We start from the raw sequence: 17,390 nt of genomic DNA, 5'->3' as shown, positions 1-17,390 counted from the left end.
CTTGGCTCCTCGCAACTAGATACAAAAGGCTGGAAAATAGTACACCCCACCAAAAAACCCACTAAAAATTCATCATGTTATGAATGTTTAACAACTGTAAATTCAGTCTTAAATTTTATTTAAGATTAATGAAAAAACTGCATTCAGATCTACAAAGCCTAAACCTGGGATTTAAAAAATATTTTTTAATTACTTGAAATTTTATACAATACAGATGTTCTTACAATCTAAAATATATGATTTGGATCAAATAAAACTATGGCAAATTAAGTAAATTAGAATATATTCAAACATAAAAAAGACTTTCAAAAATAATTACAGAATCAGAATTTAGAGGAACATTAATTTTCATTTGAAAAGTTATTTATTTTTACTAGTCTTTATAAATATAGTCAGAAAATTATATAGTATATTTACACTCCTTGAACAGAACTGTATCTTATTTGCTGTATATCTTCAGAACCTAAAAGTGTACTTGAAACGTAGTAGACATTCAACATTCAATTTATTTTACAAATAAATTATCATTCAAGAAAAATTAGAAAAATTGACTAAATGCCTTCTATGTGCCAGGTACAATTTAGATGCTGGGAGTAACATGATGAGCAACACAAAGTTAACGAAAAATGTATTACAAAGATTGTTTTATGTATATAAATGAACCTGCCTTCAAAATTGAGAACTGAAGGGGCCAAATAAAGTTTGTCTTTACATGTTGAACTTTTCCATACAGTACAGATATACTTTAAAATTAAGGTATGCTTGTAATAAAAGATTTATAGGCCATATATTTGACATGGGATCATCAAGTATGTGACTGCTGGGAATCTTTTATATCAGGGAGAAGGAAGGAGGAAGAGGAAGGAGGAGGAGGAGGAGGGAGGAGGAGGAGGAGGAAGGAGGAGGAAGAAGGAAGGAGGAGGAGGAAGGAGGAGGAGGAAGGAGGGTAGGATGGAGGAGGGAGGAAGGAGGAGGAGGAAGGAGGAAGGAAGGGAGGAAGGCGAGAGGAAGGAGGATAGGAGAGGAGGGGAGGAGGAGGTGGAGGAGGAGGAGGGAGGAGGAGGTGGAGGAGGAGGAAGGCGGAAGAGGAGGAGAGGAGGAAGAAGGAGGAAGAAGGAGGAGGAGGAAGGAGGAGGAAGGAGGAAGAGGAAGGAGGAGGAGGAGGAAGGAGGAGGGAGGAGGAGGAAGGAGGAGGAAGGAGGAGGAAGGAGGAGGAAGGAGGAGGAAGGAGGAGGAGGAAGGAGGAGGAGGAAGGAGGAGGAGGAAGAAGGAGGAGGAGGAAGGAGGAGAGGAAGGAGGAGGAGGAGGAGGAGGAAGGAGGAAGAGGAAGGAGGAGGAGGAAGGAGGAGGGAGGAGGAGGAGGAAGGAGGAGGAAGGAGGAGGAAGGAGGAGGAGGAGGGAAGGAGGAGGCAGTGGGGGAAGAAGGGGAGGAGAAGGAAGGAGGGAGAGAAGGAAGGAGGAGGAGAAGGAGGAGGAGGAGGAGGAGGAGGAGGAAGGAGGAGGAGGAAGGAGGAGGAAGGAGGAGGAAGGAGGAGGAAGGAGGAGGAAGGAGGAGGAGGAAGGAGGAGGAGGAAGGAGGAAGGAGGAAGGAGAGGAGGAGGAAGGAGGAGGAGGAGAGGAGGAGGACGAAGGAGGAAGGAGGAAGGAGAGGAGGAAGGAGGAGGATGAGGAAGAGAGGAGGAAGGAGGAAGAGGAGGAGGAAGGAGGAGGAGGAAGGAGGAGGAGGGAGGAGGAGGAGGAAGGAGGAGGAGGAAGGAGAAAGAGGAAGGAGAAGGAGGAAGGAGGAAGGAGGAGGAGGAGGAGGAGGAGGAGGAGGAGGAGAAACTGAACAGCATTTCCATAACCTTTAGCAGAATGGACATATGGCCCATCCTAGTCAATAAAATTTCCTTGGCGGGCGGAAGGCAGATAAACTAGATCATCTGTCTGTCTGATTTGAAAAATGCATTTAGCTTTATGAAATAAAAATGTTTGGGTTTTCTTCTAATAAAGATTAACTTAAAGAGGTTATGACAATAGTGAAGAAAAGAAGAATGGGGAAGAAAAAGGTAAACCACACATTCCTTATTCTAACAAAGAAGAAGCTGAAGAATGTTTTCTTCATGTTTTCAGCATTAGTATCTTTGTGCTTCTTACAATAGAAACCAAAACAGAATCTCCATTTAGGTCCACAAAAGTTCAGACGTAAACTAATCACTACAGTTGTATCAAGGAAATACTACACAAGTTGAGAACAAAAAAACAAGGTAAGAATAAAAGTCAGTAAGGATCTGACACCTCCCTACCATGACGTGGTAAAGGGAAGCCTAGCAATTCCTTCACAATTCAGGAAACACTACATCTATCACATGTACAGACTTAAGCATTAAAGACTCATGAGAATTTGGGGTAAAATACATTTCTGTGCAGATTTCCAATCTGAGGCCAGGTACCTTAGGTACCTTGATTCTCTTAAATCTTGCCCAAAGACAAATATCTCAAAGAAAGATGACCACCCTTCCCAGCACTTTGGGAGGCCGAGACGGGCAGATCACGAGGTCAGGAGATCGAGACCATCCTGGCTAACACAGTGAAACCCCGTCTCTACTAAAAAATACAAAAAACTAGCCGGGCAAGGTGGCAGGAGCCTATAGTCCCAGCTACTCGGGAGGCTGAGGCAGGAGAATGGCGAGAACCCAGGAGGCGGAGCTGGCAGTGAGCTGAGATCCGGCCACTGCACTCCAGCCTGGGCGGCAGAGCGAGACTCCGTCTCAAAAAAAAAAAAAGATGACCACCCTTCCAATTGATACCATGCTCCTGGCAGTCCAGTGCCTGTCCTTAGAGAGAAATGCTCCTGGCACAGCCAGCCCAGAGGACACATCACCCCCCTGTTCCTCTCTGACAAGCCTCACCACACGAACTTTTGCTACAGCTTCTAGTGCACATGTGTCATTCCACCACTAAAGTGACTGTCTTCTCCAGAGTATGCAGCACATGGCAATTCTCACTCAGCAAGTGCTAGCTGAGTTAAATCACACTTGGTCTCTGGGCCTTGGGTTTCTTCATTTAGAAAATGATGGTGGAAATATCTTTTCAGCCCTTTCCACAGAGGTATCATAAGGCTCCAACAAACTCAAGCAGATGAAAGAGCTCCAGAAAATGGAAAGGGCCACAAGAGTATAAGGGGGCCATCCAGCAGGTGGGCACCATACTCACTGCAATGGATGAAGTTACACAGACAACACAGACACAGCTGGGCTTAAAAGACTCTTACTCAAAATTCAGAGGACTCAGGCAGTGCACAAAGATTTTAGGAAAATTTGTGTCATGACTAGTTTTGAGATTCTGATTCAAAGAGGCAAGCACGGTCCCCAGATGCTGTCAGAATGGAAGCTTCACAGAAGATATTAATACCTTGCCTGACTTACCCACCAAAGGATCCCTAAGGCTGGGAACATTCGTATTTGATGAATGGGTGAAATCAGAAACAAGGATGCGAGGACCCCCAGAGCTCCAGACTTCAACCCGGAGGGAGTCGAAGGAGCCTGGCTGACCTAGGAGACCCAGACTGACCAGCCTCCAGCCTGAAGTCCCTCAGGAAGTCTATTTTAAACCCTTTTCTCCAACCTTTTGAAAAGTTCTCACCATTGTGCAGGGAAGTAAGCATAGGCCTGGGAACTCAATAGGCAAACAAATCTAAATTCTACCCTGGGCTCTGCACCTCACTAACTGGATGGCCTCTCCTTAAAATGTGGTTACCAGAACCTGCTTTGCAAGGCTGATACAAAGATTAAAGTTGGTAATACATGTAATTCACTAAGCACAATGCCAGGACATAGTAAACACTAAACAATAAATCATCAGTCCCTTTTGTCTTCTGGGTAAAGGAGGAACCCAAATTAGGCTAGATGCTACGAATCTCTCCCAACTCAGATCTTTAGTCTTGGAGCAGAGACAGAGCCAAATTTCCCTTAAAGCCCTAGAGGGGTTAGAAGTGAGACAACCCATCAAGACAAAACACTGAGAATTACTGGTCCCGTGATAAGGACCTGCTACATAACCATCCATTCCATTTTCCCAAAACTATAACCAAAGTCATCTGAGTACTAGTGAACTCTATCCCTTGAGGCAACAATGAGCAAGGCAAGTATCTGTAACACCCAGCTGGAACCATGACTCGGCTACAAGAAAAAAGAAGACTCCAGCACATCCAGAATAAGATTTCGGTGTTGTGTCAGTCTTTGGAAGGAGGAAAAAAATCCCAGAGGTAATGCTTTCAGGTTCAGGCCTTTTGTTGACACAGGTAAGAAACTGGGAGAAACAGAGGCATTTGAGTTGATACTCAAAGAATGAACTCCTTCATACCCTCTAAACTGTTTGCTGAGAAATCAGCAGTGCTATTAGCAACTGCACAAGTGACAGGACACAGCATCGACTTCCTGTGCGCCCCAGTGACCTCTACACAGCAGCACTTGGGCACACTCCATATTTACTTATGGTGCAATCTGATCCTGACTTCAGTGAGTTATTTCACAAGCCTTTTAAGGGTTACTACATTTTGTTCCTATAAGAGGCCAGTCCAAATTAGCAACAAAAGAATAGTTAAACACAAGAAAAACCACCTCTTTTGTGCTCAAGAAAGGCAGTCCTGGTCATTAAAAAGGTAAAGTGTTTTATTCTCTATCAACTTTCTTTTGCAAAAATCAGTCCAGTAATTTCCCAAGGGGGAATTAGTAGTCTCACTCTCCTGAAGATGAGGATTGCCAAAATGGTGCACCCATATACTAAAAGTGCAAGTTGTCTAGCATTTGGTTCTGTGCCATGTCTCACAGGAATTATTCCAGTTATCAATGGCTACGTAACAAATTACCTCAACATTTAGCATCTTAAAGTGGCCATTTTATTTTCAGTCCTTCTCCCTGCCTTTGGTTTTCAGACTAGATGATTTCTAATGATGTATCTTAAAGTGTACTGTCTCCTCCCTCTGTGATCTTTCTTGAGGTTAAGCACATTTGGTATTTTTTTTTTAATTTTAGATACTATATTTTTCAGTTCTAGAATTTCCATTTGGTTCTTTCTTATAGTTTCTATTTCTCTGCTGAGATATCCCATCTTTCCACTCCTATGAAGTGTATTTCCTTTACATCCTTGAGCATGGTTACATTTGCTACTTTAAAATCCTTGTCTGCTAAGCCCAGTATCTGAGTCCTCTCACAGTCAGTCTCTGCTGATTATCTTTTCAATTGAGAACAGGTCACATTTTCCTGAACATCAAGTAGTTTTAAACTGTACCCTGGACATTACAGGATATATTATGCTGTAGCAATTCTGGATTATATTATATTCCTCTAAAGAGTGTTGGTTTTTTTTTAGAGGGCAATTATCAATTAACTACAGTGTAAGTTGGACTTACACTATAAACTCTAGGGTGGGAGCTCAAATCTCAATACAATTATTTCAACCTTAGCTTAGCTGCTTGGAGCCTGCCCCAGACGTGTGATTCAGGCATTAGCAGAGATTTAGATAGTTGACACCCAGAGTTTGGGATCTGTTTTCTACTTTCCACAATTGCCCCCTCACTTTCCAGTGCTGTGGTTGCCCTCAAACTGTTCTTTGATTCTTCAAGCTAGAAAGACTGAAGATTTTGTAACAGACTTTTCACTGCCCTGCCTGCCACACACTGTGTCACTCCCTTCATCCAAGTGTCAATTTCACTCCAGAATCTGTGTCAAATTTGAGTGTCAAATTTGAGTGTCAAATCTGTGTCAAATTCCCGTTTGTGTCAAATTTGAGTGTCTTCACACCACTATTTTTTGTCCGAAGTTTATAATTGCTATTTGAAGAAGGATCAGTCCAACAGTAACTTCCTGGGCTACTAACAGAAGCAGGACCTACATCACTTATTTGTTTTCCCTACTTTTCACTTTTTCTCATAATACTATAGGTCATAAATTCAGAAAGAGCTTTGCCCAGTAGGGGGCCCTGATCTATGTGGCATCAGCTGGGCAAGTAAGAAACTGAGAATGGATCTACTCCCAAGGTGGCTTCTCACCCACATCTCATGCCTTGGTGCTCAGTCACTAGGCTTTTCCTCTCTCCTCCTCATTGTATCTTATCTTCCAGGGCTTTTCCATGTGTATTCGGCAGCTCACAGCAAGGTGCTATCTGGGAATCTATACTTCTTACATGGTGACTGGCTTCTAAGAAGCCAGAAATAGAATCAGCTAGACCAGTTACGGGCTATGCTAGAAATAGTATAGGATCACATATTTGATTGCTCACAGCAGCCACAGGGCCTGCCCAGATTCAAGTGGATGGAGAAACAGATGCCAACCGTTGGCAGAGGAGTGGCAAAATCATACTGCAAAGAAACACATGTACAATGCAAGACATTCTGCCACCATCTTAGAAAAATATAATCTGGCACAAATTTAATTAATATTTAACTAAGCAAATCAAATGCCACCCAAAGTAAAACTCCAGAAAAATACAGAAAGGTGAGATCAATCTGAAGCATATGGTCCAATTGCCCTGAGATCTTTCTTACCATTCTCTCACATTCTCGATATAATTACCTTTAAGCTGTTCTGCACATAAGAGGTTTCTAAAAGCAGCCTATTAGGTCCTCAAAGACTTCATACTTCAATATTATATTCCTTTTATATCCATTTTAAAACACCTAGAAGAAAAGGCTTACGATGCTATCGTCCATAAACATAGGATATAGATCTAAGCTTTGTTTTTTCTTAATAGGCAATAATAATTAGTGTCTATTAAATATCTACTGTGTGTTAGAAATTTGTCCAGGCTCCAAAGAGCCTATATGTTAACATATACATATACATACACATATGTGTATGTATACGTAGGGGTGTGTGTGTGTATACATATAAAATATACATCTCTCTATCCAAGCTACTTCCTAGCACCTTAGGTTTTCACTCCAAAAGAGTGAATGTCTGCCAAAGACTATATTCTAAACGAAGCTATACATGTAGTATAATACATACTAAGAAGTCCTCTTACCTTGTCTTGGTTATCTTTATTCTTGTAACACAGATTTCCAATCAGACGAATAAGATGAGACTTAAATCCCTCGGCCACATTGGAGATGTCACCTTCTGCTCTCACGCAACCACAATTACTGAAGATGTTTGTGGTTTCCCTTCCAGTTACATGAATCACCCGTAAAAGATCTATAACCAAAAGAGTAAACTTCATTTTCCACAGAAAAGTAACTTTTAGTATTTTGTACTAATAGTTTTCTATAACCAAATCTAATTTATTTTAATAGACTAAAGGTAGAGCACAGAAAGCTTTATTTAAATAATGATTACAAAGCTCTTCTGCCTTTGCTTTAAATAAGGATTAAAAGGCTCTTCTGCCTTTGCTTTAAATTTTGTGACTCTAGTTTTGGGGAGATAAGCCATAATGACTACCCCAACTCAGAGTTTCTATTTATCTACAAAGAAAAGTTAGCTAAAAGTTTACTAGCACCTTTCTTACAAAAAGGTTTCCAATCTCAACTTCTTGATGAAAGAACTCTTCTAATAACTTCAGTCAGTGAAGTCTAAAACCCAATATCTATCCATAATGATGCATATGACAGAAACCAAGAAGAGTGCTTATTTTTCCCTCATCCGACTGGCCAAATCATCAGAAGCCAGCATGTGTTCTCCATACTTCACTCCAGCTACATTCAGGAGAAAGAACTTACTACTGCTCTACTCTATGAGCACCTCCAGGCAGCCAATGAAAACAGACAATCTTCCAGGAACTGCATTTCAGTGTTTCCGCATTTAACCCTCTCAACAAACCTATACAGGAAAGTATCCCTTCCCCAATGTTATAATGAAGAAAACAACAGGCTCAGAAAAGTGCAGAGCTGGGATGGCAACCCACATCGAGCCTGGCTCCAAACTCAGGCTCTTTCCATAATCACTCAGTGTCCCAGGTTCACGGTGTTTTATTCAAATTATCACTAAAAGCACTGTACTCAAAATACAACACTGATGAGGAATTCTAAGGATCTTCCTCCACAGCTCACTGCTAGCTCATCTATCCTGCTAGACGCAAAGTCATCGTTCTCAGTACACTGGTCTCCAGAGTAAGTATCATCTTTTTAAAGGAAAAAAATGCAAATAATGCATAGCAAACCTAAGCATAGCCAGCCACAAGGAACAGGTTCTACTTCAATTATTTTGCAAACAGCTTTTTAGCAAGGTTGGTAATACTTTTAACAATGGTTTCTTGTTTAAAACCACTTTCTCATAAAATTTGTATATATAATGTGTACAAAACACCATTCTATGTGTTCACTAAATGTAAATGGGAAAAATTTACTGTCACATTTTGCAAAGCTATAGTAATATAAAACACAATCATCATTGCAAACCTCCCCTGCCCCATCATCTTCTTCACATCCTATACTGATGAAACATCTACCATGTGCATCTACAGGCATTGTTATCCTCATATTACTGAGAAGGAATCTTCAGTTAAACAGAAGGGAAGTGGCTGAACAACCATGTGGGCTCAGGTTTATCTGGCCCGTCTGAACTGCTACAACACTGTGATTCCTCTCAATAAAATAGATTCACAAAATTCCCAAAAGTACACTGAAAATTAAGGATTTGTATTTGGATTTACATGACAGTATGACAAGCCAAAGATTTCTTAGCTAAAAATACAATGTGTGATATTTCACTCACCAATCACTCTTTCCAGCAAGCCAGGGAAAACCTGCAGATAGCCGAGCAGCTCAGTATTCGCAGTCATTTCGCACAGGACGTCGAGAAGCCTAATCGTAGCCAGTGCCTCCTAGAAAGAAAATAAAACATAACTTTAAAGCATGTTTTAAGTGAAATGATTTAACTGTTATAAATAACTGTAAGAGAATAAAATACTTCAATAAATTTAAAGTCAGTGCTTGTAATAAGTCAAAGAGAAAAGCAAAACTATGAAGAACAAAACAGAAGTATGAAATATGCACACGACTCATCATTTTCACCAACAGCAGACATCTGCCATCAAGAATGCAAGATTATGTGTCATTATGTGTCTTCTTGGAGCAAAGAGTCAGAAAAGTTCTTATTCAAGCAAAAAGACATTCCAACAGTGGAATAAATGTTCCAAATTACTAGCTACGTACATGACATTTATGCAAATACTTTCTTTTTAAAGCATTCCCAGCATGCAAATTCCACTTTAAAGATACAAATAGCCCATGAAATACATTAATTTCTTGTCCACAGAAATCCTGTAAAATGCTGTGGTTGAAAAAACTCTGGCTTTAAGAACTTGCATAATTTCTGAGTAAATATGAACTTCTATGCAATATCTTGGTAGATCAGAAAGACAGTATTATTTGAAAACACTACTTCACATAGCTACTAAATAATTTATTATCAAATACACTGCGTGACCAAGAAACTGCCCAGTACCAACTGCATAGCATTAGTCTATATAAAAATTTTAAATGTAACTTTTGTATAGATTTTGAACCCCATTTTTAAAGTACCCATTATTTGACAAAATGTGGCAGAGATTATAACGTTAGTCCATAAAGATAACATTCGTCACTTTGGGAGGCCGAGGTCAGAGGATCACTTGAGGTCAAGAGTTCAAGATCAGCCTGGTCAATATGGTGAAATCCCGTCTCCACTAAAAAAATATAAAAATTAGTGGTAGCGGGCGCCTGTAATCCCAGCTACTAGGGAGGCTGAGGCAGAAGAATCATTTCAACCCAGGAGGCAGAGGTTGCAGTGAGCCAAGATCATGCCACTGGACTCTGGCCTAGGCAATAGAGCAAGACTCTGTCACAACCAAAAAAAAAAGAACATTCTTCAAAAGAAAGACAAATTACTTCCTTGTTAATGCTAAACGTGTATTTACTGCTTTCTAATTAAGAGATTTAAAGGTAATATATTAATATAGTATTCTGAAATCTCAAAATAAATAGCAAGAAACAACACATATTTTTAATGTCTTGGATCTTTAATTTTATATCACAGCCTTCTTTTGCTAAAGAGTTAAAGGGGAAAAATCTCGATCAAAAGTCTAAAGTTAGTACCATGTTAAAACGAGTCTTGACCAAGTCCATCAATTTCACAAAGCTTCAACAACCTCTTTTATTAAAGGCGTAGTTGCCCAGATTGTTTTCTTGAGATACCACTGCTCCTTCAAGAATAGACCTAGGGCAGACCATGCAAAAGGTAACCGTGGACACCTCATCCTAGCAGATAACAAAGATGCTATTACAGGCCACTAGGGTCATGTCAGAAATTCGGAATCAGAAACAACTTGATGAGGCTCCCACTGGCCAGCGGTGGCACATTAATCACCAGAAAGAATTATGGTAGCAGACTGAAAACAAAGCGAGTGGTTTTAAAGCTATGGCTTCCTGATGAAAATAAAACAAAAAAACCAACTCACTGGTCATCTTTGAATGATGCCACAAAACCAACTCATTACTCTGAAGATTGGTAATCAAGGGGGAAAACAATCAACCACTTATACTGCCTTTCTTCATCCCGTGTACCTCACAGAACCTAAGAATTGATTATGGAAAGTTTCTCTTTAAAAAATACTCCTGCTAATAAACAAAGAATGAACAATAATGTTAAAATGCCACCATTTTGCAACCCCTAAAGAATTCATGGATCTAGGTAATCATTAATGACTGCTAATATCACAAAGAGATAACCAAGCCTCATGTGCTTCTTGATGAAAATAGTATCACCAACAACGAAACACCACTGCAAAAATAAACAAAAAAAAAACCTAACCCAAATCTGAATATGCCTCTGGAACTAATTTTCATTCACTGGAAATGCAAGGTAAAGAAGAATATGTTAAGTGCCACCTTGGAGACATACTCATCAAAATCTGAAATGTAGAAAAGTCTATGGGAAAAACAACCCAGTTTCTCCAAGTAAGTAGCAAAGAGGAAAAAAAAGTAGAGGGAAGGGGAACCTATACACTAGAGTAAAGTTACGTCAATCAGTTGCAACATACAGCCCTTCTCTTTATGCTGTTTCAACAAAACAAACTTGAAAAAGATTATTAGACAATGGGGGAAATCTGAATACTATTTATTTGATAATACATGTTATTATTAGTTATTTTAGATGTTCTCATCGTATTATACTTGTGTCTGAAGACTCCTTATCTTTTAGAGTAACTGATGAAATATGTTGGAGCTTTGAATCAGTCCACGGCAACTGGCATAAGAACGAGTGGAACTGTGGAGGAAAGAAGAATGGTGATGAAGGGGAAGCTGCTGAAGCCAGGGGATGGCAGATGGAGTTTAAGTACACTTTCTTCTTAGTCTATGTTTGAAATTTTCCATGTTAAAACGACAGGAACAAAATTAGAGGTTGGAAGAGATGAACTGGAAGTCTCCTTTCAGCTCTTAAATTCTATGATATTAACTAAAATAAACCGAAAAGAAAATTAATCTATCCCCACCTAACACATCCCCAATTTTAGTCATTAAAATCATTTTATTAATGAAGTGTTTTTAATGAGCATCTGGAAATTAGTAATGAAAAAACAGCCAGGAAAATTTACTCTCTTAAAAAATAAGATTAATGAGTAAAATGCCCTTCCAGATATTTAAAAGTCTTATGAAACTAATATTAATTAAATCAGGCACTAGTGCAAAAAAAAAAAAAAGACAAGCAAATGAAGGGAATATTGTGAAAGATTTTGAAGTGAGCAAAAAAGATTAGTCTCCTATCTCACCTGTCTCAGTTAACACTGTCATTTAGTATCTTTGAGCAATTTTACAGCTTTCTAAGTTACAGAAAACTTATATTACTACAGAATTATTCCTGTCCATTAAAATGCAAATTAGTTATATCTGCCTGGACTGCAACTCCTTTCTCCATAGATGAGTTTTTGCATTTATTTGTATGTTCGTTTCAGCGTTTCTTTATGGCATATAAACAAATATCTCTCTGAATTCTCCCTTCTCTAGCTGTTAACATCTTACTGGTTCCCTCCAATTTGTTTGGAGGGAACCAGTAATTGTCCAATTAAATAAAAGAATTTAGGATATGATACAGGTAGGTGGGAGGATCCTCAAGCCCAGGAGCTGGAGAATATAGCAAGCTATGATTGCACCACTACACTCTAGCCTGGGCAACAGGGTGAGACTCTGTCTCAATTAAGAAAAAAAAAATTAGTGGAAAGGATAAGATTATTCACTAAATGGTACTGAAATAATAATGAACAGATAACATTTAGGGAACATTAACTTGTACCAATCGGCATATTACATGTTTATATTCAAATACAACCTGGCTGGGCACGGTGGCTCACACCTATAATCTTAGCACTTTGGGAGCCTGAGGCAGGTGGATCACCCAAAGTCAGGAGTTCAAGACCAGCCTGGCCAACATGGCGAAACCCCATCTCTACTAAAAATACAAAAATTAGCCAGGCATGGTGGTGGATACCTGTAATCCCAGCTACACAGGAGGCTGAGGCAGGAGAATCAGTTGAACCCGGGACATGGAGGTTGCAGTGAGCTGAGACCTCACCACTGCATTCCAGCCTGGGCAACAGAGCAAGACTCTATCTCAAAATAAAAAAAAATAACAATAATATAACCCATTTCAAGAAAAAGAAGGGCAGAGAGAGGATGAGTAACTTTTCCAAGATTATATACCTGTAACAGAAGAAATCAAGATTCAAACCCAGTCAGTCTCACACCAAAGATTTTATAATCTTGAATAGTCAAAAGACATAAATAATTCATTTGGATCCATAACTCACTCCTTGCTCAAAAATAAATTCTAGATAAATAAAAAATGAGAACTAAGTACTGAAAGAACTAGACTATGTAGGTGTATATTTCCACAATCTAAGTGGAGAATTTACTTAAAAAACAAACAAAAATCTTCTTGGCTGTCAGCTCTTAAAAAAAAAAAAAGAAATCCAGAGGCCAAAAGGATAAAATTGATAACCTTAATTAGATTAAACACAAACAAAAAACGACTAAAAGGCTAACCGAATATCAGAAATAAATTCAAACAAAAATTACATGAACAATAGTTTACTGTATGTATGACAGAAAGATTAATTTCCAGAAAATGCTTTTTAATAAATGCATTTTAAAGAGTAACCTAATATGCAAAACAAACATAATGGTCACTGAAAAACATTAACGAGAAATAGTAATTAAATCAGATCTGCAAAGGGCAGCTCATGCAATCTTGTGTTGCACTGGTGTGCAATTCAGAAATCTCTCTAAAGTTTTTAAAAATACCTAATTCTTCGACCCAGCAATTCAACTCCAGGAATTTATAATCTCAGATTTCCTTGTCCGAAATTTGTACAAGGATGTTCACTATAACATTATTTGTAAAGGTTAAAAGAAAAAAAAAGCCACCTGAAAGCAGTTGAAACGTCTACAGGGAACAAATGAAAAAATTATGATATGTCTATATAATTAAATAAATAAATATAAATACGTCTATATAATTAAATAAATATTATTCATTAGAAACATACAATGAATATACACATGCTAAAGTGCAAAGATGTACAAGTTATATCATAAATAAAAATAGCAAGTTGAAGAATAGTGTAAAAAATGAAAACAAAAAACATATAGGTGTGTATATACAAAAAAATACCTTTGAAAAGAAAACAAAAAGGCAAAAAGGGGAAAACTTGTAACCTTTTTTTTTTTAAGATGGGAGTCTTGCTCTGTCGCCCAGGCTGAAGTGCAATGGCACAATCTCGGCTCACTGCAACCTCCGCCTCCCGGGTTCAAGCGATTCTCCTGCCTCCACCTCCCGAGTAGCTAGGATTACAGGCGTCCGCCACCATGCCAGGCTAATTTTTGTAATTTTAGTAGAAACAGGGTCTCACCATGTTGGTCAGGCTGGTCTCAAACTCCTGACCTCAGGCGATCAGCCCACTTCGGCCTCCCAAAGTGTTGGGATTATAGGCCTGAGTCACCAGGCCCAACTGAAACTTCATGTTTCACTGACTTCAGCTTAAATAATTTTTAACAACAAAGCAAATACTATTTGCCTTATACAAACATTTAAGCCCTTCATATGTGGAAAAAATGCACTATTTATTGTAGAATATGTATTATGTAGCTAAATATGTAATACCTACTGCCTAACAGGTACTACAGTATGGCCTAAACTGGGGTTGCAAAGATTAAAACAGAATGCAAATCCCACAACCTGAGGACAATTATTGTATGATCTGGGTATCAGAAAATACAAAGCTAAAAAGAATGTTTTTTAAGCTTTCAGAGAAAAGGCAAGGCTTGCCACCAGTGAACAAGATTCAGAACTGACAAAAATATATCAAAAACTGGAAATAAGTATACAAAATATATCAAAAGACAGGAATAAGTACATTAACATGAGAACCCAAAACTATTTTTATAAACAAACATATGAAGAAAACCTTGGGATTTTAAAGCCAAACAATTACATCAATTAAAAAACACGTGCTATAAATACAACTGTTTCCATTCTCACTTTTCAGTCATAGCATTGAGAACTTTATTGAATATCTATCTTCTCCTAAAAAGATCACCAATGAGTAAATGCAGTGGTTTGGCAGAAGAATGGCTGGGGAGGAGGAGGCAGGTGTAAAGCCCTATTTGTAGCTTTTGCTGGTTTCCATGGCATAACTACTTCCACCATGGATGATTTCAAGGTACTAACAATTTAACAATCAGCTCATAGAGTTCTAAGTACTCAATAATCAACTTTTAGAAGTTACCACAGGCCAGCTCCAGCATACCACTTGGTCTTTGGCATATTTAAATACTGGCATAAGGGGTCCCCTTTAAAAAAAAAAAAGTATGACATATCTACATTAATATGCACAAGTCATAAATGTATAACTCAATAAACTTCCAAAAGTAAATTAATTTGGCTTTGCAAAAGAAAACTGCCTATGATTTTGTTTTGTTTTGTTTTGTTTTTGAGACAGGGTCTCACTCTTCCCGAGGCTGGAGTGCAGTAGCGCAATCACAGCTCACTGCAGCCTCAACCTTCTGGGCTTAGGCAAGCCTCCCACCTCAGCCTCCCCAGTAGCTAGGACCACAGGCGCACACCACCACGCCCAGCTAATTCTTTGTTTTTTTGTACAGATGGAGTCTCCTTATGTTGCCCAGGCTGGTCTCCAACTCCTGGGCTTAAGCAATCCTCCCACACCTTGGCGCCCCAAAGTATTGGGATTATGGGCATGAGCCACTGTTCCCAGTCTAAAATTTTCCATTCCATTAATATATAAAAATACTTCCCATCTTAGAGAAAAAAAGTCTGAAGGAAAAATAAAAGTTTTCCTAAATATGAAAAGTATTTTCAGGAATTTCTCACTACAATACTGAAATCACCTATCCTTTAATCAGAAGTGCCTTGAAAAGTTTAAAGATGTGATCTGTCTTTTCTCTGTCTCCTAGAGAATTTTTAAAACTTTTCTGAAGCACGACTCACGGCTCCTCCTGCTGGAAACAAAGGCAAATCTATCTCCAGAAAGTAAAAGCAAGCCCCTGAATAAAGACCTTTCTTTTCTATCACAGAAAATGAGAACTAAAGTAACGACCTGATTATAAGACCTAACATGGTCTATATGACAAAGCACAGAAAATCAGTACCAAAATGGTCCTGAACAAAAGTATATTCACAAAAACGGAAATGCACTCTAGTGGTCGAGCAGTCACAGCCATGAGCTGCATTTACAACAGGATTTAACAATTTCACAGTATTACACACTACTCTCTGGGAAACACTACGGATCACATTCTCTACCTTCCCACCTGTGGACAGTGGATGAGTATCCACTCTGGATTCTAATCCCTCTCCTCCAGTCTCACCCATTTGCCGATGGTGATTCCAGCATCAATTACTCCCTCTCTACCTGACCATTCATATCAGCATACAAAGGAACTCTCTATCATCTTCTATTAAAATGTGTTTAAATCAGCTTTATTGAGGTATAATATACATGTAATGAAATAATCCATCTTAAGTATACAGTACAGAGTTGTGTCAAGGTATACAGCTAAATGCCACATTCTACTATTAAGAAAGTTCCCTCGTGTCCCCCTGCAATCAATTCCACTCCTTCATTTCCAGATCCAGGTAACATCTGATCTATTTTCTGTCATGACCGATATATCTGGCCTGCTACAGAATCCCACAGAAATGGAATCAGCCAGCGTGTTCTCTAGTCTGTCTGGCTTCTCTCCCTCCACACTTTTGAGATTCTTCCCTGTCGTATCACAAGTGCATCCTTTTTACAGCTGAGTGGTCCAGAGAAAGAACAATTCTAACTTTATCACAGAAGAAAGGAGAATAGATAAAACCAGCAAGTTCTGAAGTAAAGAGGAGGGATAGAGAATTAACACAAGCTCCCTTCCACATCCTGATAAAATAAGACCTGAATGATCTAAGGTAGGCTTAAGGAGAGTAAAAAAATAGTTTAAATAATTAACCAGGACAGTATACAACTAGGAATCTCCTATAAAGAAGAGAAGAAGCAAACCGTCTAGAAAGCAGTTTGGAAGTATGTATTAAGAGCTTTAAACATGCGATATCCTTACACATAGCAATCTCACTTCTAAGATTATGTCCTAGGACAATAGCTGTGGAAACGTGCACAGATGTAACTATAAAGGCATGTACTACAGTATTATCTAAAATAAGTAGAAATAAGAACAACCTACTGCCAGATGTGGTGGCTCATGCCAATAATCCCAGCCCCTTGGGAGGCCGAGGCAGGCAGATCACGTGAAGTCAGGAGTTCAAGACCAGCCTGGCCAATATGCTGAAACCCCATCTCTACCAAAAATACAAAAATTATCTGGACATGGTGGTGCACACCTGGAATCCCAGTTATTTGGGTGGCCAAGACAGGAGAATTGACTGAACCCAGGAGGCAGAGGTTGCAGTGAGTCAAGATTGTGCCACTGTGCTCCAGCCTGGGCGACAGAGCAAGGTTCTGTCTTAAAACAAAAAACCACAAAAACAACCTAAACGTCCAACTACAGGGATTTGGACAAATAAATAGGAAATTCTTTACTTGAAATGTTATGTTGGCTTTTTTTTTTTTTTTTTGAGACAAGGGTCTCACTCCATCACCCAGGATGGAGTGCAGTGGGGCAATCATGGCTCAACCTCCTGGGCTCAAGTGACCCTCCCACCTCAGCCTCCCAAGTAGCTGGGTCTATAGGCGTGTGCCACCCTGCTCAGTTAATTTTTGTATTTTTTGCCAAGACGGGGTTTCACCATGTTGCCCAGGGTGATCTGAAATTCCTGGGCTCAAGCGATCCTCCCACCTTGGCCTCCCAAAGAAGTGGGGTTACAGGTGTGAGGCACCACGCCCAGCCTATGTTGGCATTTATTTAAAAAGACATTTACAATGTATTA

At 39.3% G+C, this 17,390-nt stretch overlaps 1 protein-coding gene across 1 annotated transcript in view; it reads right to left on the bottom strand.

Moving 5' to 3' along the window:
* The window catches only part of ATXN10 (ataxin 10), a 187,307-nt gene that overhangs the window by 109,035 nt on the left and 60,882 nt on the right, over positions 1 to 17,390 (bottom strand). Inside the window, exons 8-9 of the mRNA XM_010366867.2 lie at positions 8,691 to 8,799; positions 7,006 to 7,175 (exon numbers count right to left, since the gene is read on the bottom strand). Coding sequence (XP_010365169.2) covers positions 7,006 to 7,175; positions 8,691 to 8,799 — 279 coding nt within the window. The remainder of the gene's footprint in view (positions 1 to 7,005; positions 7,176 to 8,690; positions 8,800 to 17,390) is intronic.

This window comes from Rhinopithecus roxellana, chromosome 13 (genome assembly GCF_007565055.1).
Source record: "Rhinopithecus roxellana isolate Shanxi Qingling chromosome 13, ASM756505v1, whole genome shotgun sequence".
Classification (NCBI taxonomy): domain Eukaryota; kingdom Metazoa; phylum Chordata; class Mammalia; order Primates; family Cercopithecidae; genus Rhinopithecus; species Rhinopithecus roxellana.
This window is presented reverse-complemented; position numbering and strand designations above follow the sequence as displayed.